Raw genomic sequence first — 27,916 nt, forward strand, 5'->3', positions numbered from 1 at the left:
AGCTACCAACAGACAATTCTTGAGTAACTACTGTGCCAGTTACTGAGGACAAGGTTATCCAGGATGGAGTCTCAGCCCTCAAAGGCAGCTCAGGATCTGGTTAAGGAAAAAGACAAAATTACAATACCAAGTGTAGTTGTAGAGGTAAGTCAAGTGCTACACAGGACAGAAGAGGCAAAAAGAATATACAAACCATCCAGGTAGGTTTTTACAGAGAAAACCCAAATGAACGGAACAGAAACACCACAGGCAGGCAAGGGAGGGAGTGGGGAGGCCATCTGAGGCCGAGGAAGAGCCACAGCATGAAGATGCAAAAGAGCAGGACAAGTTCGAGGGACTACCAGCGGTCTGACGTGGCGGGGCCAAGGTGCTTATGTGGGACGAGAGGCCTGCAGGGAGGCGGGGCCCAGCCTGTGAGGGGCTCTAATGAGCGGTCGCAGGGCCTGAGTCTAGGAAGATGGGCAGATAAACTTTTCGCTATTTCTCCCACTGAGTACAATGAAACACCCTGGACATTACATATAAAATGAACCTAAGTAGGTTCTAAAAGGTGGAGAGAAGGTGGCAGACTGGCTGGGGCCTTGGAACCTGGAGAATGACACAGCGGTGAGTCTCTGAGCTTCCTTTCTGCCTCATACGCCCCAGACTTGGAGCCAAAGAAGCTGGCAACCTGGAAATGCTAATGAGGCGGACAAAAAAGCCCCAAGCAAGAACTACGCTTACTAGCCAAAGGACCAGGAAAAGGGCCGCCTACCCAGACAGAAAACTTCTAGACAGTTATCACTCTATTCCAGCCAGACACCACAGAAAAGCCCCACCTCCACCAGGAAAGACCAAGCGGGGAGTCCAGACCTTCACCCTCACAAGAACTGTAATGAAGCACCCCAACACTTCTGGGCCAGGTGGTATCGAAGAAGGCCAAGTACGAAGCTGCCCCCAACCCAAGGAGTAAGTGCAGACCAAGCAGGGAGCCTGGACTTACATCCCAACCCAGCAGTAAGGAGGCAGCCCCCCTTCCCCACCGAGGTGATGTCAGGGGAGGACCAGCGAAGAGTCAGGATAACTGACTTTGAGCATAACGAGGTCATTTCCACCCACAAAAAAATCTAACATCGTGTCATTCGAGCCCTGGAAAGAGAGGGAAATGATGGGTTGGAAAAGTACTTAAATTAATGGCTGAAAACTTCGTAAATTTTGCAAGAGATGTAAGTCTAAAGACTCAAGAAGGTGAGCAAATCCCAAAAAGTTACAAAGAAATTCACATCTGGATACACTGGAATTAAACTTCTGGAAACTAAAAACACAGAAAAAAACTTGAAAGCAGCCAGAGGAAAAACAATTTGAGTGACAGCAGATTTCTTATCAGAAACTATGGAGGCCAGAGCGCAGTACATAGTTCTTTTCAAGTGCTATCAAGAATTGTACCCTGAGATCAATGTATAACTATTGCATTTACCAGGCAAGTGACAGAGTCAAAACTGTGAGGAGGGGGTGGGGAGTTATTCTACCCTGATGCTTTAGGTTAAAAAAGTAAAGGAACAGAAACCCACCTGGTAACTTGGTATGTATTCGCTTCACCCCATATGCCTGCACTCACATGCTGCCCCCTCTTCCCTGCACCCCCTTTTAATTTTGAAATTTTTCAAATCTAGAAAAACCCTGAAAGAGCAAGTAATAAACTACCCTAAAACCTAGATTCTCCAGTTATCTTCCAGCCACAGCTGTCATATCTCTCCCTCATGTGCATGTACACATATACACAACTGTGTTTGTTCAGGCAATCACTTGAAAGTGAGCTCCAGATACAGTCCTCCTTCAGAACCTGCAGGTGATTGGTTCTAGGACCCCCTACGGACACCAAAACCCAAGGATGCTCAAGTCCTTTATATAAAATGGCATATGGAGTATTTGCATGTAACCTACGCACATTCTCCTATATTATTTTTTTTCTCCCACATACCTTAAATCATCTCTAGCTTACTTAGGATACCTAATATGTAACTGCTATGTAAACAGTAGCCAGCACGTGGCAAATGCAAGCTCTGCTTTTTGGAAATTTCTGGAATTTTTTTTCAACTATTTTCAATCTGTGGTTCTGCATATACAAAACCTGCAGATACAGAGGGATGACTGGATCAATCACAACATGTCATCCCTAAATTCTTCCATTTCCTGAGAATAAAGACATTCTCTTATGGAACTAAAATACCTTTATTACACCTGATAAAATTAACATTAATTCAACAATATGATCTAATATACAGTCCTCAGTTGACCCTCAAATGTCTTTTATAACTGGATTTCTTCCCCTTAATCCAAGATTTAATCAAGAGTCATGCACTACATTTAATTATTGTCCCTTTAGTCACAACTTGGAACGGTACTCTGGTTTTTTCACTTTTCATGACACTGACTTAAGTATACAAACCAGCTGTCTTATGGAAAGAATGTCCTATATTCCGAATTTGGCTGTTTCCTCATGATTACATTTACGTTAAACATTTTTGGCAAGAAGACTGCACTGTTGATGTGTACTTCTGAGTATCAGGAGGCACATAATATGTTGTCCAAACACTGACAGTGCTAAAAGTTTGAAAGGTGATACCAGATCTCTCCATCTTAAAGGTAGCATAGCATTTCCCCCTTGGTAATTAAGACATAATTGGGGTGGGGGGGGCAACATTTTGAGGCAATGTGAAAATCCTGTTCCCTAACCACCATTTACCTGCCTGAAATCAATGATTACCCCGGGAACTGCAAAACAGTAAGAATTGCATTTTTATACAAGATCACTCTAGTAGTGATCAAGAGGCCAGTGAGAAGAATAAAATGGAGTGACCGGGTAAATGGTCGAGTCATTAACACTCCTAGAGAGGGGATGCAGGAGGAGTTAGCCCGGGACAGGGTAGGAGAGACTGTGTTCGGTCTGGGGCATGCAGATTATGAGTTGATTGTGAGACACCCTATCAAGACATATGCAAGTGCTGTGTGTGTATGTATCTATGTACACATGTACATGTATGTATACATGCATGTGTGTGTGTGTGTGTGTGTGTGTGTGTGTGTGTGTGTGTGTGATTATCTAGGGATAATGTGATATGATATGTAGAAACAGAAGATACGTCCCATGATGAACCTTGAGAGAATCTCAGAATTTAAGCACAGGTGATGAAAGGAGCCCAGCAAAGCACCCTGAGGAGGCTCACAGGGGTGGGAGAGGGCTACGCAAAGCTGACACAAAGAGTCAGCTTCCACAAAAAGGGTGTAGGCAGAGAAAGAGAGATGTTGACAGTGGCAGGTCAGACAAAGCAAGCTTGCAAAGCTTCCGGAGGATTACCTGTACTGAGCACATGGCCAGAGGTCTCAGAGCTATGCCAGTGAGTTGGTGGAGGCAGAAACTAATTACAACAGGTTAAGGAGTAAGAGGTGAGGAAGTGGAGTCCAGAGGTTTCTGTCCCCTGAGAGGTTAAGATGTGCTAACAGTTATTATTCACTCATTCTCCCAACAAATATTAACTGAGAGCCCACATGTCTCAGACCCCGTTTTGGTCCATGTTCTCGTGGAGCTTACACTCTAGTGAAGAATGACATATAATAAACATCTAACAGAGTAGGAGGTGATACATGTTCTGAAGAAATATTAAAGCAGGGTGCGGGCGACAGAGAGTGATGGGGCAGGACTTTACACGCAGTGGTCAGGGAAAGACTTTCTGTTGTGACGTTTGAGCCGAGACCTTGAGGAAGGGAATGAGCCCTGCAGGCAAGGGGAACAGCAAATGCAGAGGCCCAGGATGGGAACCCGCCTGAGTGACAGAGGGACACCAGGCAGGCCAGGCCGGCAGAGTAGAGTGAGCAGAGAAAGTGGGGGGAGATGTGGTGAGAGGGGGAGCCATACAGGGCCTTGCAGGACTGGACTTCACTCTGTTCACAAGTGGCACTAGAGGAAATGAAACGGGGAGAAGAAATAAAGCAGGATTGTGGCTGTCAACCTTGCCAACGACAAAAAGGCTCCCGAGTGTAATAAAAAGATTTGCTGCAAATGGTTTCCTTGTTTTTCCCCTGATGTTTGCATAGTGTGTTGGGAATTACCTACTTGAGTTTCTTGGGACCCATTATTTTCCACACTTTATAATGGAGAACTGACTTGCCTGAGATCACATCCTGATCAACTGCAGAACGAAGACTAAACTCTCACTCTTCTGATTCCAAAACTCAGATCTTTTCACTTATGAATATTTCAGCATAAGTAAGATGGGAGGAGAGACGGAAGTGGGCCAGAGAAAAGATACTTCACCGATCAACTATCTTTAAAAAATAAACAAACAAACAAAAACTGTGATAGTTACCCCCAAAAAACCATGACAGTGATTTTAATATGATCTTTTACATTTTCCTTTCTTCTCAAGGTTATTCCTCTGGAAAGAAATGCTGCCTTGTCATTTTCTCTCTACTGTTGGCAGTGGGACAGAAGGGAGGACTTCAGATATAACCTCAGAAAATGTCAAGGGGCACACATTTTCCCATTCCTTTTCCCATCAGCCCTCCCCTGAAGGGGCCAACATAGCAGAAAAGGGAGTTGCTGTATAATCAAACTCCTTCCAAAGTTAACTGAGTCTTTTGCCACATCCCTTGGCCCTGGCACAGAAGTCTGTCACACAGCTCCAGGCAGTTCATTAACTGTGCCAAACTGACCACGGACACGGTACAAGGCCATGAGAGAGGCAGGCAAGGCAGACTTTTCCCAGCCCTGGAGACGGGGGGTCACAAGCTGTTTGTACCCAATCACTTCACATGCAGCAGCCTCAACTGTCTTAGCAATTCATCATCCACTCCTGAATCAGGTGCACAGGGCCATCCTCTGCGTCAGAACCCCTGGGGAGAAGACAGTAACAACATTCTACGCCATCACTAAAAGTGAAAAAAGGGAACGATGCCAGCAGCCCTTGGTCCAGTGTTTCTCCAAGTGTGGGACCAGAACCACACCTGTATTAGAAAGTCTCTGGGGTGCAAGGACCTCTCTGTAACGCAGATTCCCGAGCTTCAAAGAATTTTAACTTTTAGTAAGCTCTTCAAGGATTCTGGTGCCAATAAAACTTGAAAACCATTCATTCCCTAGTCCAAAAGGCAGGGGAAAGGTAATACCGCACATGAGAAAGTAAGGATTTTTATTTGCTCATTCTCCACCACCAGGGGCTAAGTGACAAAAAAGTACACCTGGGAAGGACTTGATAACTTTTCTGAACAGTTAACTTGAAATGTCAACTCTGCTGGCTGTGTGGGGCTCACAGATTGGTAGAGTTTAATCTCCTGAACTCCCTTCAGGGTCACTGCTTCAAGGTGCAAAGCATACATTTCTGAGAGTCAAAGGATCAGGGCTTTTTGCCATTTTCCTCATACCCTGGCAAGGGCCTAATTCAGCTGGGAAGGACTCCACACCCTGCTGTTTGTGTTTGGGCCTGGCAATCACACTCGATGGAAGGCAGCTACAGAAATGCAGTCCTTGGTCTTAGCACGCAGTGGGCGGGGAGCACAGAAGTGCACTGGTGCTGGTACAGGAAATGGGGAGGGTCACCTACACACTGAGTGATGAGAGTACAGAGGCTGGCTGTGTCACTGGTGTATAAGGGTTTACACTAGCATTAGGAGATGCTTTTTTTAGGATTCCATAGCAGGGGCCCTTAATTTGGGGCACACTATACCAGCTTTAGAGTATCTATGAATCCCTGGAAACTGTATGCTGAATTTTGGGTATTTGCTTGGGCAACTGTCTAGTGAGAAGTATACGATTTCCCAAGGAGCATCAATGGCACAAAATAAATCAAGAACCTCTGATTTAACTAAGTCATTAGGACAGAAGAGAAAATATACTCATGACCTTCAAGCCTCACACCAGCAGACAGACAGCAACTTGGAAGCAATTTTAATGGAGGGCTTAAAAATGATGGAGTTACTCTCACCCCTCCCACTAACTTTCACCTTAACCTCATCAACTACAAGTCCTGATCTAATGCCGTTTTCAGTTTTCTCAAAGTTGAAATTTTGGTGAAAATACCTCAGGATATCATCATAAAATTCCTCTGTCAATAAGAATCATTAGACTGTGATCTTCAAGAACTGGCATGGGGTTTGGAGCTAGAAGACGTAAATTGGATCTACCTCTGTCTTTCAGTGGTAGTGTGACCTTGGGCAAGTCACATGACCCCTCTGGGCCTCAACAACCTCATCCGCAAAATGGCAATTATACAAACTACTGCAGTGACTGTCAGCATTAAAGAAAGGGAAAGTGCGTTGCCATCTGCTAGAAGCTCTGTTAAGTTTGAAGCATTGCTACTGTTTTAACTTTTTTTCTGTGCCATCCTTCTCCTGAAGGAAACTGTGTGTGTGGAGTCGAATGCTGAGAGCTAATAACTGGGGTTGACTTCCATTTTTTTGTCTTTCTGTTTTTAGCTGTCATACCAAAAAGCCAATAAAAATAACCTGCAATATTAACCAAAGAGCTGTGTCAACAGTTTTAGGGACTGGCCATGACAATGAAAACCAGAACTAAGTTCATGTGAATCAAGAAGGAGCTTGGGTGCTGGGGAATGGGGAAGGGACCATGCATTCTGGGGCAAGCAAGGGTCCGAAATCACAGTCAGAAAATGTGCTTCATACACATCCTGTTTTGGTACTCAGGCTTGCCACCACCCCTGTTTTGGCACTTGGGCTGTCACCCCCACCCAAACCAGCAGGAAAGCCAACTACCAAGAATGAATGTTAAAAGTGAAGACTCAAAAAAAAAAAAGTGAAGACTCAAGGATGCTAATCTTTTCCTTCCCAGAAGTGCAAGCTGCTCCAGAGTCTTGTGCCCCTGACCCAATGATGGTGAAAGAGATTCAAGACAGGGAGAAAAAATCACCAGACAATCTTGTACAGCATGAACATCAACAGGTAGTGTTTCAAAGGCTGACATATCAAGGCTCAAATATTTTGAATTTGCTCACAGAGAAAAAAATGTGACACTGAATATATATATATATGTTCATGTATAACTGAAAAATTGTGCTCTACACTGGAATTTGACACAAAATTGTAAAATGATTATAACTCAATAAAAAATGTTAAAAAAATTTTTAATTTGGCCTTCCAAGCTTCTCTTTGACATATATGCCAGCTGTGTTTATATCTGGCTTTCACACCACAGCCCAGTCTAACGCTCCAGATCAATTATCGTTCTAATATACACTCCATGCTGATGCATGCACACACACACACACACACACACACACACACACACACACACACAGAGCTACTGCCTCTTTGTGAAGTCCCATAAGCATTATGACTAAGTCATCTGTTTAGATACACGCTCCAAATCACCTTTGTCCTTCTGCAAATAATATCCGACCAGGCTGAAGAACTTTAACTCACCACCATCATCAAATGTCTATTAGGGCTCCCCATGAGTGCATAATTCTTTAGGATTTGAATTGTTTAGGTAAAATTAGTGTGTAGCTTCAACAAGTGGCTTTATAAATTCCTTTACTTCACTTATAATCCTTAAAAGATGCTGGCCTTGGATATCTCAGACACTTCAAAAACTAATTGTTAAATAAAATAAATACCTACTCTACTTTTTAGATATTAAATTGTATCAAGAAGAGTACTCTTGATAGCTTGTTCAACGGAGCTCACTGCTGGATTCTTCTTCAGATTTAACAGTGAATATACTCAGAACATAAAACTCATTCTGGAGTCTATTTTAGGATCTGTTAGCAACTGGACAAGGAGGAGGTTCTATGCTAGTCACTGTGGGAATACACCCTACAACAACGGGAAGAGAGGTGAGGATGCTGACATCTATCAGATGTGCAACATGAAAACGCCTGGGATGATGTGCCAAGCTCGCCTGCTCCTGAGATGAAAGAGAAGACTCCCGAGACCGTGTGCCCAACACAATATTCTCTCAGCTTCAGATCTAGGGGTCAGGTTAGCCCCAGTCCTGGAACACATGTTTAACCATGGTGTTTATCAAATGCCACTTAAACTTGGGATTCAACCACAATTCAATGGTCACATTCCTGTGCTGAGGACATGTAAGTATGTGTGGGGTTCTCTGCTTCTTAAAAAAAAAAAAAAAAGTTATATTGTACGTCTGACACTAATATAATGTTATATGTCAATGATATCTCAATTAAAAAGGAAAGGAAAAAAAAACTAGCTCTTTCGTCCAAAGATATCTGAAGGAGCCAAGCGGAGCGCACCGCACTAACAGTCGTGGGTGAACATCTGACAGAAGCACAGGCCTGAGGGCACCGACTGGACTGGAGCGGCGGGCAAACTGCAGGCTTTGGAAAGGCCTTTCCTGGGATCCTCCTGGAAAGGGGAACTGGGCAGATCTTGGCCACTTCTTTGGTGCCCAGGGACTGATGTTCAGAGACCACCACACAGAGCTTAAAGCAACTCCCAAGTGGACCGGAGCAAATGGGAAGTGACCGAGGCCCAGGTGAGAACCAGTTCTTACCCTGGCCCCACCCAAACTCATAATCTACAAAGTATCCTTTGGGACATAATGTCTTGGACACTGTAACACTTCACTTAAAGGCAAAACAGTGACATTTCCTTGAAGCCAACAATTTTGTCATCTTAAATCTTCCTAAATTTAAAAAAAAAACGGGAGGTGGCAATTCAGCCTCAAATTAGACCCTCATCTGCTCTGGAGTTACCACTATGTCCCTGCTGGTGAACATTTCTGTCTCTTGGTAAGTTGCCCAGAAATAAAAAGATATTATTTCCAACCCAGCCATTTGTTTGTTTTGTTTGTTTTAAGAGAGGTTTAAAAAGAAACACACATTCCCATGGAGAGGGCAAGCTATTAACTGGTGGTCCTATTCATACACAATTCTAACGGAGCACCATTGTGGCTGGGGTTCTTTGACAATAATTTTCAGCCAATTTTTTTTTTCTTTTAATCCTAGGGTACAGAAGAAAGAGCAATTAAGAAGGATTTTATTTATTGAAAAATAGTTCGTGTTCCCAAACACTGCTTTTGACAGAACTTAATGAGATACATATATTAAAAGCTGCTTTCATATTCACAACATGGTAGATCCAAGACAATGCTCCTCTCATTCTTAACTGCAAATAATACTGCCTGTATCTCAAAAGCATGAACAGTAACATCACCTCACCTACCTCCAAACTCACTCTGTTGGGTAGATAAGATGGGTTATTATCCTCACTTTATAAAAGTAGAATTTGAGTTCAGAAAAGTTAAATGGGTTGCTCAAAGTCACCTTGCTCCTAAGTGATAGAATAAACCTTAAAACTCTATTGTCTAATACAACAGCCACCACCCACATGTGACTATTTAAATTAAAATTAATTAAATTAAATTAAAATTCAGCTCTTCACTCAAGCTAGTCATGTTTGAAGCACTCAGCAGCACGTGGGGCTAGTGGCTGGTATTAGGAGTGTCACCATCCTTGCTAAAAGCACTAGTGAACAGGGCTGGTCCAGAGGCTAGTTCTTTTGAATTCATGGTAACTTGGGGAAAAGATCCCAGGGCATCTCAGTATTTAATAAAGATGGCCTGAGAGAGACAAAGTTAAATCATAGTCTCTTCTCATTACAAGAAACTATGAGGCCTTGGGGGTTGGTTTATCCTCTCAGGGGTTACAAAAACTAAAAATTATTTTTAAAAGAGCTTCACCAAAATGGATTTGATCCATATGTATTCAGGAAAGAGAATCTTGAAACTCAGTTTGTACATTTGATGAGGAATAATATAATAACCCCCAAGTTACAAATAACAAAAATATTATTATTGACAAGAACTTTAGCTTCAGAGGAAAAGAGATCATAATAATCAATCCTGACACTTCCAGCCATTACATCACCTTTCGTCAGAGTTTAGAAGAAACTTCTTGGTGCAGAGACTGCTGTGGCCAGATGAACAGGAGACTTTCAGCTAACGTGGGGCTCAGCAAACAACAGCTTAGATCAGCTACGAGTGCCACCACTGGGCCACACTGTCTCTGTGGAGACCACTCAGCCAACACCAACAGCTGAAGCAAGACACAGGGCTCGAACTGTAGAACTGCAGGGTCAGGGATACTCAAGATGTGGTGAAGCTCATTAGAAAGAGAGCTGTGGGGGCTCCACGACATAAAGCCATCCTTTCCAGTTTCAGTGTGAGAACATGAGGCCTAGCAGACCTCCCGGCCAGTCAGAACTGGCTGGCCGACTGGTTCAATTTTCACCCAGCAGCATGCCTGGGCGCCTGGCAGGGCCGGGCAGTTTGACGGGACTGGCTGCCCTCTCTGAGCTGTGCTGTCCTCGCTCTTTAGATTCTCACAACAACTGAGAAGCAAGTGCCACCAATGGCAGTGGCCGAGTCCACAGAAACACCACATACAATGAAAAAAAAAAAAAAAGAAACAAGCTCACTCAGGAAACAGAAGAAGGCCCTTACTCTACAGGACAAACATAATGATTTCCTCGTGCGTCTGCCAAGGTGCCGAGGCTTTCCTACTACAGGCACAGGGGAAAACAATGAATTGCTAAGAGTAGCATCAGAAAGTTGCTAGTCTCTGCTTTTTCTCAAGGATTCACAATAGAAAAACAAAAGGCTGAGCGGGAAAAGGCAAGTGAGATGCTTTGCTCATATCTAGAAAGATTACAGGAGACTTTTTCTCATTTGTTTGGAGAACTTTCATGGTTTCCTTTAAAAAGCTATTCCTCTGCAGCAGCTCTCATTGCCAGAATGTAATTTTCACCTGAACCTTATGACTTGCACACCTTTAAATGCCAAAGAGAAAGGCTGTGGGGAAAGTCTGTTTGAGAACAAAGTGTACCACACATGACCCACCTCTTCTATGAATCTTCATCCTAGACACAGCAGCATTCCTGGTCTTAATCTTTGGACTTAAAACACCAGCTTCCTATCTGTGCCATATCTCCTCTCCCTCAAGATAGGCAGAGTTTCAGACATCATTAAAGAAAGCTTAGGGCCTGGAATATGTAATCCTTTGCTATCTGGCACTCTGCATTTGGTAGGGTTTAAATAGTGTTAAATTTGAGACATATGTTTACATGACAAGAATGAAGGATTCTGGGAAATGAACCTGTTTAAAATCACACCAGAAACCAATTTCTATATCCCATAGTTTAGATGCCATGAACAAAGCATATCAAGTAGCAGAAAGAGGTGTATAGGAATTGAGAGATTCTTTAATCCCCTGAATTCTATAGGAAGGCCATACACCAACTTTAAATAACACGCAAAAAAACCCATTATGAACAACCCTGAAGGCAAGAGAGCCACTGAAGACAGCATGTCCTACAGATACGGTGTCAGAACTGCAGGCCAGTCCCCTGTGGGAACAGTGTGTGAGTGCTCTGTGAAATGAGGTGGGCGGGCTCTTCTTCCTAGAGCTACAGAAGGACTGGGATGAGAAGAATTTGATAAAAGATACAAACAGAAACGACAAGGCAGAATACAGCCATGACTACACTGCTCCTTTCCCTTGGTTTGAAGGTCCTAACTACTCCCTAAGCTGTACAACAAACTTAAATATAAAGGCACTTTCAGAAACTCCTCAGGCCAGCAAGATGGAAATGAAAATGGGCACTTCAAACCAGATGTTACTTTTTCAGGTCTCCAAATCTCCAATAATCAACAAGTTGCTGATCCAATTATGATTTGTCCCCACCACTATTCATATTTTCTTTTTCTTTCTTTCCTTTTTTTTTTCATCATTCCTGGTCCTACAGTATAGTCAATTTCTTGTGTACAGCATGTTTCAGTCATACATATACATACATAGATTCATTTACATATTCTTTTTCATTATAGGTTACTACAAGATACTGAATATAATCCCCTGTGCTATGCAGTAGCAACTTGTTCTTTCTCTATTTTATATATAGTAGTTACTATCTGCAAATCTCAGACTCCCTACTTATCTCTTTCCACCCTCTTTTCCTCCTGGTAACTATTAAGTTTGTTCTCTATGTCTGTGAGTCTGTTTCAGTTTTGTAAACACGTTCATTTGTGTCTTTTTTTCAGATTCCACATGAGTAATATCAGATGGTACTTTTCTTTCTCTTTCTGGCTTACTTCACTTATAATGACGATCTCCAGGTCCACCCATGAGCTCATATTTCCTTTTGAAAGATGTGAGTGGAGGGTGAGACAGGGGATTATGAGGATGTCAGGGAGGCAGAGAATACTGGAAATGACAATAGACAGGAGTTAGGTTAGAGGGCGAGGGATTAAGGTGAGGAAGTGGAGTTTACTCAGAGGGTAGGGGGCTGGGAAATAAAAAAGTCTCACCTTTGGGAACTCAAGGTCCTTCCTGCATATCACCAGGTATGTTGATGAGCAGGGAACTTCACACCTGAAACTATCCCCCAGGCCTCAACACTCTCTCTCATATAATCTAAGAGTTTGCTACCTACTTTCTTCAGTAGAAAAGCTGAAAACCAAACTATGCCCAAGGCCGAAGGTGGCTCATTATATGAGGGAAGATGGGAAGATGCAGTATTCTCAGAGAAGCAGGGCATTTCTATTCCCTTAGGAAGGGCAATTATTCTCACTTCACACATACAGAGAACAAAGTATACTATCAGATATTCAGAATATTTTAGAACCTGGGCTCCTGACAGAAGAGGGGCGTTGTTTCAAATTCCATGCCCAGAATTCCAACAGCAGAATTTGCAACAGAGTGGTATCTGTTTTGGTCTTTCATCCTCTCTCCCTCCCTCCCCATCTTCTCTTCCTCTCTCTCTCACACAGGCCACACTTTACAACTGGCTGTCTTCATTCATTCATTCAGTGCCAGGCACTGGGGACAGAAATATAAATAAGATGCTTTCTCAAGGAGCTCACAGTCTAATTGGAGAGACAAACATAAGCAGATAACTGCAATACTGAAGCATCATTTATCTTAATAATGTGGAATACTGTAAGAAATGCTAAGCAAGGAGACTATACCTGATAAACCCTATTAAATAGTTATTTCCAGTAGCCCCTGGTATCAACTGAAAGGAAGAAGAATGCAAGGCACTCATCCTCTGCATGGCTTTCAGATCCTGAACATACTACAGATCCTAAGAAGCAGCACTATGCTCTCAGAACTAGTCCTCTAACTAGAGTCAGCATCCCATGGATCAACACCGATTGCTCTTTATCTTGTGTATGGGCAAATCTTAGCTCCTCAAATCAACTGTTAAATGTCTCGAGGGCAGGTACCATGGTATACTTCTTTAATCTCCACAGCATCTAGGACTACCCTGGGCACAAAGCAGACACTAAGCACATGATATCCTTGGTGAAAGGGACAAGCAGATGTGACGCTGGGCAACTTGTTCCTCTACAGGGTTTGTAGATTGGCAGATCTGGAATGTTTTGTAAAGCACAACACTGCCCTCCCTACCTGATCACATTACTGATCCACTGCACAAGCCATCTGCTCTATCAGATGCTTTAAGGAGGGGAAGTCCTTCACTGGAAGGTCAGAGAAGAAGATAGCACGTGGGTAAATGGTTTGGTAGTTAATTGCAATTGAAAAAAAAAAAGATAAATTTGAGACAAGTCCCTTGGCTGAGGCTTAGGACAGAAACAGACCTTAGGCTCTTTATGCTTGCTATGAAGTGCTTAGCTCTTAGAAGAGGACCTGCTATTACCGTGACATAATCAAACCCCATCCCCACTTGCTTAAAAGCCTTCAACGGCTCCCCTTAGCAGTTAAAACAGAATCTACCTCCTCTGTGTGCTACGAGGCCATCACTTTGGCCCCACCCACCGTGCCAATCTTAACTCGCCCCCACTCTCCCCTCACTTACCAGGGCCCAGCCACAATGGCTTCCTTGATGTTTTCAAACATGCCAGGCTCTTAACTGCACTAGGCCCTTATACTTGCTTTTTCTTCTTCCTGGGCCCTCTTCCTGCTTCTGAATGGCCGGCTCCATCTTATCCTTCAGATCTCAGCTCAAATATTTCCTCCTCAGGGAGGCCTTTCTTGACCATCGTTTCCAAAGTGACCCCATCTCATTCCTATTATTTGTTAATATACCAACCAGTTAATTTACTTCATAGCATCTACCATGCTCTGAAATTATCTTGTCTATTTATTTGTCTTCCTGTTTATTATATTATCAGTCTTCTCCTTCTCAGTACAAAACTCCTGAGAGAAGGAGCTGGATTTACTTTGCTGTATCAAGGGGCACACACTAGGAACTCAAACATTTTGAAAGAACGAGTGAAGAATTAGGAAAATACAGTGGCAATGGGTCAGCAGGCATTGAGCTAAGGTGAAAAACATCAGCCCTCCCACTGTGAAGCTAGAAGTTGTTTTGTGATGTATATATTCTTACTTCATCAGGGCAGGTCCAAGCAGCAATAGTCACAAAGATAAAAGGAGTAAAAGGGGAAGCCTGAGCTCTGTCGATGACTTAAAAAAAAGTCAAGAAGAGCAAAATCCTGCTGGCTCCAGCTTCCACTCACTTTATATGGTTGTCGGTATTAAAAGCAGATTTTCTGCTTCTAACAGATTCTAAGGTTGGTTTTATTCCTCCCCAAGTGATGCAATTCTGCACCCAGTAAGCCCAGCGCTGCAATACCCCTTTCAATGACTCCACTCAGGAACACTCACACCACACCAGTCTTAGGGTATCTGAGGATCTCACTCTAAATAAAACTGGGGGGTTCACTTAAAATACTAGGTGGGAAAGGTCGTCTCTTCCCAGGCACCTGAACACTAAGGCAAAAGATGCGAGAAGTGGGTTCCTCCTCACCATACCCCAGCTCAGATCTGTTCCTCCTATACAGGGAAGTGTAACAGGGCGTGGAAACCCTTTTAAAGGTGCAGTTCAGAAGCTGAGGATGATTCAATGGCACCGTCAAACCCAATGTCTGTTTCACTGAACTTGATGAGTTAGGGCGGTTCTCTTAACTATCATCGCCAATTGAGGGGCTCTGAACTTGGAAAAGCATGAGAAAGAAAAGACTGAAAAATGAAACCCGTCGGCCTTATTTTCTGTTAGATGCTTCCCATGGCCTGCTGGGTACACATACCACGTCCTAAAAGCTACTCTAGGGGCTGAGAGAGAGAGAGTGGTACTTACGCGGCATGATCCCTTGGCTCACCAGTTCTTCCCGCGTCCGGCGCTGCTGGAGCTTCAACTGCAGCACTGCAGGGCAGCAAAGAGAGAGGGGAGACGAAGGCTCAGTCGGGCATTCCACCACAAAAGGCACATTTTCAAATGCAAAGAAAGTCTCAGAACAGAAGGGTGTAGTGTGAACGAAGCATCCCCTTTAATTGTGACTGTAATTGCAGAAGTGGCCTGATACAGCAGGGTTTCCGTATTCTGCTGTGGGCGGCGAGAGGAAGTTGCGAAGGGTCTTGCAGGGCGATAACAATCCACAAAGTACCCAAGTCTTGCCTCTTGCTCAAAACCTCCTACAACACTGTGTCCTCCTCCTAAGACTAAAAAAACCACAAATTCCTAACTCAAATAAAACAGAATGAGGACCACTACCCAGCAGAAAAAGCTCTCTAGATGGGCTACACCTTCTTCCTGGTAGTGAATGTTTACCACTGTGAGTATAGTGAATGATACAGCTATTCCCGTAGATCAGGAAGTATTGGTTATTTGTAAAATCTTTTTTTTTTAATGGAGGAGCTGAGTAATTTATTTAACACAGTTAATTTTAACAGTCATAAGCTTGTACATGTAATCATTAATACATATTTCGGATAATACATAACTTAATACATTTCAATATGTAGAATTTATACAGGTCATTTTTCTTTTTATCACAGGCTAATAAAACTCAGAATTGACAACATGATGACAGAAAAAGGATGTAACCACTGAAAATGTAAAGGCATTCTTTTAAAAAGTGTCTTGGGTTAAAGAGAAATTCAAAATGGAACTTACAGATTATTTAGACTGTGTGTGTAATAACCTGGTTATGTGGTAACAACAACTGGGGTCTGGATATCAGGGAACCTGGACTCTCATTTCCGCTTTTGCTAACCTGCTCTGTGACTTTAAGCATGCCACCTATACCTACTCAGTGTCACTAACCCCGCTTCACAGTCTCATTTTCCTGCTCTCTTAACTCTGTTAGCTTGGGAAGAAAAAAAGTTGTTTATAAAAATGTTCTAATATCTATCTATGTAGCCATCTGCTTACCTACCTACCTATACCATAAATATATATTGCTATATATAAGGAAACATAAATATGTACAGCAGTAGCATATGTATGTATGCCATTGCTGTAAAATCATTTCTTTTGTATCTAGAAATTGTACCTGTTTTCACCAAGCAAAGCATTTCTCTAGACCAGAAAATATTTTACCATTAAGATAACCCTTCTCTTCCTCTTACTCTTTACTTCGAGTCTTTTTCAGTTGAGGTGAAAGAACAAAGCCACGTGATTTAAAGCAGATCCGGGCTAGGGGAGGGTGATGGGTGTTTCTCCTATTTCTACTTAATGAAACAATAGGAATTTTTTAAAAGTTAAAAGTCAATTATCTCAGAGGGGGTAGGAAAATAGCTCAGTGCCACCACTGCTTAGCATGCACAAGGTCCTATGTTCAATCCTTGGTACCTCCATTAAATTTTTTTAAAGTCAATTACCTCTATTTTAAATGCCAGTGAAACTAAAGGGTATTACCACTACACAACGTGCAAAATGACCATGGTATGGCCTGCACACACAGGCTAAGTGAGAAAATGTCCAGAAAAGGAGGGTTAAGAGGATCCCACAGGCCATGGGATAAGTTCTGTGATTAAGTCTTCAGTTACAAAGTCCCTGCAAGTCACATCCAAGGGGGACCTGTATTTATTAGGAATCATATTACTCTAATGTCTGCCTTTTTCATCTACAAAGCGGATTTTAAGAAGGCCTCCAAGAATGGCAGAACCATAACTAGGCTCTTGACTATCACTACCCTCCTCCCCAGGACTAACATTGAAATTTTTGAGCCAACTTCAACTCTGGCAACTTCTTATGTTCCCATTTTATCAGGTTTACTGTGCCATGTTCTCTTGTGTTGCAGTGATAGCTCGCCAGCGTGTGTCCTCAGTTGTGCGGGGTCTCACCATTCCAAGTCACCCCACTGAAGTCTGTCCTCCAGTAGCATGTAGGGCCCATCTCTTTATTCACTTTACCTGGGAATGCCTGCCCTCTTCACCTAACCTTCCAAACTCACTCCACAGCACTGAGAATTACTCTTGGCCTCCTGTGAGCTACCTTTTATCCGCTATAAAAAGTATAGTAGCATTTTGCACTGCGTAACATGTCTTCTCTCTCCTACCAGCATATGAACTCCTAAAGAGCAGGGAATAAATCTTATTAATATATGACCCCACCCCACCCCACAGCACTTAATACACAGTAGGCATTTAATATGTGTTTCCTGAACTGAACTGGATCTCAAAATGATGGCACATACAGTCCGGGAAATCTAATCAGGAGGTTATTACTATTATTATTATTTACAAATTAACAGTTAAAAACAAAGCCCTGCCGAATAAAAGATACACTAATAGGTAACATTTACAGAACATGTGCTTTCTGCCAGACACTGGTCTGCATCCTTTCATGTTTTACCTCATTTAATCTTCATAACTCCCCTACGGAGAGAATAGGTATCATTATTCTAATTCATAGGTAAGGAAAACGAGGCCCAGAGAGATTAAGTAATTTACCTCAAGTTATCCCACTAATAAGAGACATAATAGGATTTGAACCCAAGCATTCTGATTCCAGAACCTGGGCTCCTTACTTCCCTGCTTCTCCAGGGTCTTCAGGAAGCCTGTGCTGCTGGGGTAACAGGCATGGAGCACAAGCACCTGGGTTCATTCTCTGGAGAGACAGACAAAGGAGCTGAGGGAAATGGATGGTTCAGGTCTGGGCCAAAGAAGTTTGGGTGACCAACTTCAGTAAAATAAATTTAAATTAATCTAAGAACTTGATTTCAGAATAAATTATAACCATAAATCAGCAGCAATGATAATTATAATAATAAAATACAAATAATAATAGGATTCATTGACGTTGTTATGTGCCAGTCCTAGGCTAAGTGACTGACATGCTTTTAACTTATTTGGAGAAAAAAAAAAACAAAAAACCCTGTGGGGATAGTACATTTATTGTCTCCATTTTACCGATGAGGAAACTAAGAATCAGACCTTTAAGATTTTGCCATAGGTCAGATGACTCAGAAGTGCTGGAACCAGGATTCATAACAGGTCTCTGTGACTCAAGTGAAGGGACCTAATACTATGCCACACTTCTCCTTGGAGGAAAGAAAAAGGAGGGTCAGGCAGGATAAAGTAAGAGGGAAAACGGGCATAAATTCGTCATGTTTTATACTGTTTCTAAGCCATGTTTTCTAAGGCCCAGTGTAAGATGAGCTATTAGAAAATGATTATATATAACAAACTAATTTGATTTCAGAGAACAAGCAAACCTAATGCAATTCAGTAAGTCTGAGCACTTCAAAGAAACAGTAACTAATGAAAACTGTGTCTGTTGTCCAATAATAATTTTGAAATATCAATCAGCAACCATCCTAAAAAGCCACGTACAAATAGGGCCATAAGGGATCCATTATGCAAACTTCTTCATTGAACAACTTCTTGCTTCATGAAAGCAAAACTTTAAGTCTATGATTCAAGTTATTCATGGAGCTTAGTTTTTTTTTAAAACAGCTCTAGTTCAAAGAGGAAGGTTCACCTAATAAACCTTTTCCATCTCTAAAACTAAGTGAAATTAAGGTTCAGTTATCTGAAAATTCCATCTTGTGCCTCTCACAAATTAATTCTAAACTTCATGCTTATCTGAAATCTGACTAACTTTCCCACTCACATAATAGAATTTACCCTGTATCAGGGTATCTTGGGTATTGCTACAACTTGACTATGGGTATGTATTATTTTATACATTGCATAACCCACTCCTGCTAACCCTAACAATGTTTATAAGGAGGAAAATAAAAGATTTAAACAGTAAATTCAGAATTATGGTGTAATTTATCTGTTTGGCAGGGTATACATTCTATGATCCTTTCAACTACAAAGAAATGGATATTTATATGAATTTTCCTTTTCTTTAGTCTATCTTAATTCCTCTTAATTCTAAGCATTCTAAATAAAATGACTTTATGTTTCAAGGCCTTAGGGATTATTCATTTTAGAAGAAATCATTTAATAACTCACTTTCAGTAAATATCATAAGAGCCATATATTATGTATTCACTACAAAAGGTACCCAAGTCAGCAGTGTATTTCAGATGCCATAATTTAATACACATCCATCGTCACTAAGAAATATTTAACACTAGTTCAAATGATTATTTTCAAACACACTGCTAGATCAAGGAGATTTTTAAAAGTAGGAATTTGATGAAGTCTACTTTACTGCACATCATGATTTAGATTTCCCCTCCACTCCCCAGGTCAATAAAAACTAAACAAAAAATACCTTTCTGTGTAAAAGCTTGAGTCTCTCACTGTTATTAAAGCCCACAAATTTAATATATCATCTGTTTCTAAATGGGTCTGTGCAAGCAGCCTATATACAGATGAACAGATGTCTTTAAAGCTGATGGATGGTGAATCAACTGAGCCGTCTGCCAGAAAAGAACTGGAATAGAAAGAAGGGAAACAAACCATAAAGTGGGGACCCAGGTTCTCCTCTCCCCACGAAAATAATCACGTTTTCCATCTGTTTTAAACAAAGGTGATCAACCGCTACTTAAATAACTGGCTATTTGGGAAATTAAAGCAAGGGAATGAGCGTCACATATTTATATTTATGCCCTACAAGACCATGGAGGTATGTTGATGGTATTCAAGGGATAACACCCAATAACTAGTCACATCAAACAATTGTGTCAATCAGGACTGGAAAGAAAAAGTAAAAATAGGTGATGTGTTCTCAAGTCCAGCTCTGCAGCTTCCACTGGTCAGTAGTTCTGGATTTTACTGGAAAGGGAGATGTGCAGCTTGGCAGGTTGTTCCTACCTTATTCATATTTACTCATTATTGGCTCTACCAGGGAGCCAGGCTCCCTTCTAGAATAGGGAGATAAAGCATAAATTATGAGGGAAGTAGAAAAGAAGAGGGAAGGGGTTGGTATGGGAATGACTGAGAAAGAAGAAAAACCCTCCCTCTGCTCGTTATGACCTCTTCAATGAAGATTCTGACTGCAGGGACATTCCACTAACTCAGCTCTAACTCAGAAACACTGTTAACTCTTTTCCTCAATCCTTTAAATTTGGATAGGAAACTTTAAGTCAAACTTAATCAAATGACAATGAATTTGCTCACAGCTTTTCAGACTATTTATGTTATAAAAATGCTCCAAAATAAACTTGTTGACAAGTAAGGGCAATGTTTCTTGACTATAAGCTAGTCCAAAAAGTGCTGCATTAGAAACTCAACGAGGTTTATATGCTTGAGGAGAGCAAAAAGCAAACCAGACTCCCCGAAAATCTCTTCTCTCCCCCTCTAAGATATCTGACTCTGAGCTATGGAGGTTCTCATACTTCAGAGGAGGAAACTGCTACCCAGAAATGATCAACTGAAAGACTGGCCTGGTTGGAGCTAAGTTTCAAAGCATCAGTTTTCATAAGAATTAAGTGACCCTCTCGTGAAAATACTAAAATAAAAAGGACCAATATGCTAGAAAATAAATTAGATGTCATTTCTGGCATTCCTAAGGTACAACTAACACTAGGTGATTCTCCATTTATTTTCATCAAATTTCATGGTACTTACTTTAACGACTTAGAATAAAGAATGTTTTGGATTATCTCCTCATGAATTACAATCTACCTCACTCTTGATAATAGACAAGTATGCAGAAAATCAACAATAATATAGAAGACTTGTACAATACACTCCACCCAACAAGTGTAGAAAACACACTCTTCTCAGGCACACATGGAACAGTCTGTAGGACAGGTCATATACTAGGCCATAAAACAAGTCTCAATAAATTCAAATGGACTGAAATCATACAAAGTATGTTTTTTGACTACAACAGAATTAAATAGAAACCAACAACAGAAGGAATTTAGGAAATTCATAAATATGTAGAAATTAAACAGCACACTCTTAAATAGCTAATGGGTCAAAAGAAAAAATACAAGGAAGTTAGAAAGTAGAAAGTATTTTGAACTGAAAAATATATAGTTAAAGTGGTGGTTAGAGGGATATTCGTAGTTGTAAATAACTATATCAGAAAAGAGGATCTCAAATACATACTGCAAACCCTCACCTTAAGAAGCTAGAAAAAGAAGTGCAAACTAAACCCAAGGTAAGTAGAAGATTAAATTAAAGCAGAAAGCAATTACATAGAAAATAGGAAAATAAAGAAAAGTAATGGAACCCAAAATGTGTTGTTTAAAAAGATCAACAAAATAATTGACAAATCTTTAGTTAGAATGACCAAGAAAAAGAAGAAAACAGATACAAAAATCAGGAATATAAAAGGAGGCATCACCCCCAACTACAGCAATTAAGGGAGTTACAAGGGAACACTATGAAGAACCATGTGCTGACAAACTAGATAACTTAGATGAAATGGACAAATTTCTAGAAAGGCACAAATTACTGAAACTGACTCAAGAAAAAACAGAAAAATCTAAGTAGACCTATAAAAAGTAAAGAGGTTGACTTGTTAATTAAAAATCTTCCTCAAAAAAACAACAATAACAACAAAAAAAAAACCAAGCTCAGATGGCATCACTGGTAAATTTTACCAAACATTTAAGAGAAGAATTAATACTAATCCTTCACAAACTCTTTTAGAAAACAGAGAAGGAAACACTTCCCAACTCACTCTATGAGGCCAGCATTACTCTGATACCAAAGTCAGAGAAAGACATCACAACAAAACTACAGACCAACATCCCTTATGAGCATAGATGCAAAAATTCTCAACAAAATACTAGAAAACAGAAGCCAGGGCTGGAACTAAATCTTCCGTATTCTTATCCTTGTATTCTTTCCCCCATTCTGGTGATTCTCACTCTTACTTCAAAAATAAAATCATCTGAGGTTTTTAATTGGTCTGGAACGGGGCCTGGGCATTAGGGTTTTTCAAAAGCTTGCCAAGATGATTCTAATGCAGTGTCAGGTTAACAACTGCTGCCCCTTTTAATGCTACTTCGGCCTAACTTAAATTCACTTTACACTGAAAAATTAAACATGTTCCATCCACGTTCATGAGGCCAATTACAGATCATGTGGAGTAAACAGTACTAAGCAGATTTAATTCAGCCTTTTTTTTTGATGCTCCCAATTAATTGCTTTTAAAGTACATCATCTTTTGGTGTGTACTGAATGGTTCAATCTTTTTAAGTTAAAATCTTTCTTTTAAATTTGTTTAAAAGTTTGTAACAGGAGAGAACTTACATTTTCTAACACACTTCTTCCAGAAAAATTATTTGTTGTCTCCTACTGAAGGTTTGTCACGGGGGAAAAACGGCTAACAAACAACCTAATAAAGAGATAAAATCTGCTATCTCTAGACTCACTTCTGTGAGTTTTCTATCTAAATCTAATGCATGTGATACGACATATCATCTTCTAAGATTTTTTACACACAGCCTAGCACATTTATTTAATAAATATTAATTGTTAAAACTAATTTCAGATAGTATATTCTTACTCTAGATTCTGTTCCTTCTGCAAATCTCCAAAGCTTGATCTCATAATATTTGGTGCATTTTCTCGCCTCATTAACCTTCAGGTACCAATTCCAGAATAAATAAGCAAATACAGTTCGAGTTAGCAACAGACAACACTACCTCTAGCTTCAAACTGGAGAATGTGTTTTACTGGGAAGATCAGAGAAGAAACTGCACAGGTTTTAGCCTTAAGTAAAGCTTAGCATGCTGATAATTAGAATGGTTGTCTTTGCGACAGTGAATTATACCTATTTTATTGGTGTATTTTACACTTCAGTTTATCCTATAAACTGCAAAACCACCCAAACTGTTAAACCACATCACCTATCACTTAGAACCAAAGGCTATTCTCTGAACTCATTTCATTATTAGAATATATGAATAAAAGTAGGTGAAGGGTATTTATGTCAATTATATCTCAATTTTTAAATTCATTATGTATTTTTTAAAGTAGGTGAAGTTACCCCTAGAGGAGAGTGTTCCTCCTGCTCTGCTGCCTGGATTACTTTACAGCATCACCACCAAAACAGCGACTGGGAGTCGGGATGAGGAAGAAGTTCTCCTTCATTCGTTCTCCCATTCACTCATCTAATAAATATTTACTAAACGAATACATTAGGGCCTGTGCTAAGTAGGGTGAAAACACTTATGGTCTCTGCTCACATAAAACTTTCAGTCCAGTGGGGAAACAGACATCAAACTACACATAAATAAGTACAAGTTGTGATCAATGTTTTACAAGAAAAGAATAAAGGATATGAGAGAGATCACACCCTGGAGTCCGTAACTACTCCTCCTTTACTGCTCTGTGATAACCAACTTTTCACATTTCCTCTTCACTACCATAGAGTCAGTTGTTTAAGATACTAAAACTCCTTGAGAAACAGAGACCTCAGGGTAAGCTGTACTAAAATAACTAAGTTAAGACATAGTTTCATTTATTCACTTTACGCATATTTGCTTAGTTGCACTGGGGTTCACGTACTGTTTGGTCAGCACATCCATGTACCTCATATTTGTGCCTTATTCACTTATTCCTCAGTTCCTTGTCAAAACTCTCCTTGGCATTCACTCAAGAAATATGAGGGTCTACTTCACACGCCAGACACTGAGCTTGCTGGGGGGATACAGTGGTGCCCAGACAGATACAGTCACTGCCTTCAGTAGTTGTTTGAGGGAAACAATCATCAAATAAGGACTTAGAAGAGTGAAGAGTATTTTCAAAGAAAACATTACTCAGACACCACATCCCAACTAAGCGGTTTGACGGTTCCCATGATTCAATTCATGCATTCTAACATCTTCTGTACTCTCAAAGCCAGGGCTGGGTGCTAGAATTACGTACGCGAATAAGACATAGTTCTCATGCTTGTGGAATTCTTAAGTCTAATGGGGAAAAAGGGACTCTAAACAAATAATTACAATGCTATAAGAACATACTAATGTCTTTAATATATATTTTTACTAAAAGATCACAGGAAAATGCAACTTTGGCTAGCACATATGCCCTACTACTAAGGGTCCCTGCCAAATTCCAGTCATATGAGCTTATTATGATACACGTGTGCATAAATAATAAAAAAGAAATGTTGGTTTCTTAAAAATAAAAATTCAAACAGTTATGTATTTTTTAGGTGCTATGGGAGTACAAAGGTGATACTGCCCAAACACTGGAAGTCACAGAGAAAGACAAACAAGATTCTTTCTATGTGGGGTAGGACAAGTGAACATATAAACTGGGCCTTACAAATATTTTATCCTCATGATTAGCTTGGACGAGTGTTTCAAGTAATTTCCTGCTATCACTCCCCAAAAGTAATACTCTTCTGTGCCCCTATTTATTGTAACCTCCCATAAGCCTTTCCTGATAGAGACTAGAAAGACCTATGAGAGGGGAGAGATGTCTGTGTTCCCTTACTCCTCCACACTGCTTCGACGGTTTTCTTGTTCTCAATTCCTACCCTGTCCTATGGCTTCCCTGGAATTTTTTCTTTTCCTGTTTGCTTATATATAATTTCTCAACCATTCTAAACTCTCAGTTTCTCTAGTTCTTTTCATGAAAAATTTTCTTCCTTCAACTTGGGAAATCAGCCTGAATGGGTTAGCACAGTCTACTCTACACTGAAAATGTACTTCTGGCCTGTGCTTTTAATATAAACAATAGCATTTTAAAGGCCCAATGTATTCTATAATTAGCCCTACCCTTAACCAGAAAGAGTTTACTGTCAAACTAACTGTGATCCTGGGGAAAGAGGCAAGTATTGCATATTGGGTTCATTATATGAGTATTTTGTAAGTTCCAAGTGAATGCAATACACTTGGAGAACTGAATTTTAAGGGGAGACCAAACAACATGAGAGAAAGAATGGGAAAACGTAGGTTCCAGTCCTGGCTCTGCTGCTACCTAATCAAGTCACTTAACCTCTTTTAGCTTTGGCTTTCTCACTGTAATACAATTTGGAAAAATAACCCCTGCCCTTTGAAGCTCAAAAAAAACCAAGGTATATGAAAAGTGATTTGTAAAACTATAACACAGAATATAATATTTCACTAGAGGCCTTTACATAAGATAGCTTTCCTCTAGGACAGAATCTGGTACTGTAATCTGGTACCATACCTCTAACAAGAAGCTATATTCTGCACAGTAAAAGGGCCTTATATTAAAACATCCTTTTTTAAAATCAAATCCCAAGTTGTTGTGGGGCAGGGGGAAGAGGGAGACGGGAAAGGAGGAGGGGAGGGGAGGAGAGGAGGAGGAGAGCCGTTTCCTTTTGGAAGGCAGTTCTGGAACATGCAGTCAGTGAAGAAGCACACTCTGTTCCCAGACTCTAGACAACCTGGTATGTATAAAGAGCAAGACTCAGAGAAAGGCAGAAGAATCAGCACCCATTCATTAATAAAATTAAATACACAGTGAGTGTTCAAAGCATGATCCTAAAATTCTAAATTCTAAGCAGCGAATACCAAAATAGTAGTTAAGAGACCCAGAAGGGTCCGTTTGTCTATTGCCAGAGAAAGAAGGACCTGCTAAAATTTAGATCCAGAGTCAAGATGAAAAGAAGGAAGTAGAGGTAAGAGAAGGGAAGTTCTCTCTGGGATCACACTGATCCACCAACTAAAAATCATATGCTAAATGCAACTGTGGTATCCTAGACTGGATCTTGGAACAGAAAAGGGACATCAGTGGGAAAACAAACAAAATCTAAATGAAGTTTGGAGTTTACTTAGTAGTATACCAACATTAATCTCTTAGTTTTGATAAACATACCACAGATATGAGACGCCAACATTAAGGGCAACTGGTGAATGGTATGTGAGAACTCTCTGTATTATCTGTGCAACTTTTTGTAAGTCTAAAATTATTCCAAAATAAAAAAGTTTATTTTGAAAACTCATAGATTTGACTCTCCAGAAAGATACACGAATCAATTATTAAAACATATCAAGGGTCAGGTTTTTCACACTGAAGCGCTACCATGTGTTCAACAGAAAGGACTAATTCCTATAAATGATTAATTATGAAGAATAAATAATAACGGTCTTCTAATAAGTTTAAATTATAAGATGACTTCTGGTATAAACAATATAATGAACAATAATGTAATGTTGCAAAGACTTGAAGAGAGGAATTCCTAATTCTTTTTAAAATCACACATACCAAAATCATCTATGAGAACCCAAATTTGATTATTTTATCAATATGCACATTCAACCCTTCACAATCCCATAAATTTCTCTTCTATCTCTGTATCTAGTATGTAAACATGAGTTAAATTATCTCTCAAATGATCTGCTTTAGAAGTCAGAACACACACCAAAAAAAAAAAAAAAAAAAGATAATATCTTCTATTTAATCTGAATACTGGCAGGGTTACAGGCAGAAAAATGAAGTATTTTCCTGGGTTGGTCAACCTGGTAGTTTACAAAAGATAACCTTATGAAAATCCAAATTGAACTACTAAAACATGTAAAATAAAGGGGCTCTGTATTGTGTAATAATACTTATAAAATGGTGAAAACATGTCTGCATCATCTTATTTAATTCTTAAAACAAAGCTATGTGGAAGGTGCTATTATTATACTACTTTGTAGATGAGGAAATTGAGCATTAGAGAAATTAAGCAATGTGCCCAAGGTCATCGGTAAGTAAAGGTAGAACAGAAATCGGAACCCAGTTCCATGTCAATCGACAGCCTGAGCCCTCAACCACTGTTATGTAGTGCGTTTTTCTTCTTTCATAAAACACACCAGTTGTCTGTGTTTAAAAATGACACTATATTAACAGTGCTATCTATGTGATGTGGCTGGGAAAAAATGATGCATAAGCTTACTAACCAGGGGGAAATCCAGGTGATTTCAGAGAATAGCATACGGCTTTTCAGAACTCTAGACTCTGGAAAGGCTCCCTATATTCAAATTCCAAAAGAAATAGAGACTCTTAACAGACAACAGTGTAAAGTCACATGTAAAGGTCATTCAAAGGGCTCCTCCCAGAGGCTGGAGGCAGTCTGGAAGGATACCCCACATGGCTCTCAATGCGGGAACATCCACACTGAACAGGCAGAGAGCACCTGTACAACGTCCTTCCTGCTCCCCGGTACTCCGCCAGGGGTTCTTACCTGGTACTAGGGAGATTCTGGGTGGATTCACCTGTTCATTCATCGAACTACTATTTATCGTGCACCTATTTATGCTGGGCACTGTGCTAGGTGAAAGAGCAGTAAAATGAACAGGTAAGGTCCCTGCTCTTACAGAGTATATGTTCTAGCGGGGAAAATACACATTCTATGTATTACAATTTCTGGTGGCACATTATGTGAAGGAAAATACACTGAAATAAGAGAAGAGAGAGTGACGGGGTGGTAATTTTAGGCCGAATACACAGGGAAGGCCCTTCTGAGGAGATAGCTGACTCTTATGCGGAAACCTAAATAATACAACATATCATGAAAAGATGTGGAGAAAGCATTCCAGGCAGCAGAAATAGCAAGTGCAGAGGCACTGAAGTAAGGAAGGGCTTGTCTTGAGAAGGAAACTAAGACATAAGAAGTGAGGAATCTACATGCTGAACTACACGATGCAGTCACTGTGCTGGATGTACTACTACAGTGACTCGTTTAATCTCAACAGCTATTTGAGGTTATGTATTGCCTCTCTTTTACAGATGAAGAAAAAGAGGTTCAAGGAGGTTAAGTAACTGTTTGCACAGCTAGTAAAAGG

General features: G+C 40.5%; 1 protein-coding gene across 3 annotated transcripts in view; it reads right to left on the reverse strand.

Moving 5' to 3' along the window:
* Window positions 1-27,916, reverse strand: part of MRTFA (myocardin related transcription factor A) — a 91,315-nt gene that overhangs the window by 23,434 nt on the left and 39,965 nt on the right. For all 3 annotated transcript variants that reach the window (XM_032492300.1, XM_032492299.1, XM_032492298.1), the window contains exon 2: window positions 15,109-15,174. In XM_032492300.1, the coding sequence (XP_032348191.1) occupies window positions 15,109-15,174 (66 nt within the window). The remainder of the gene's footprint in view (window positions 1-15,108; window positions 15,175-27,916) is intronic.

Source organism: Camelus ferus, chromosome 12, assembly GCF_009834535.1.
Source record: "Camelus ferus isolate YT-003-E chromosome 12, BCGSAC_Cfer_1.0, whole genome shotgun sequence".
Taxonomy (NCBI): Eukaryota; Metazoa; Chordata; class Mammalia; order Artiodactyla; family Camelidae; genus Camelus; species Camelus ferus.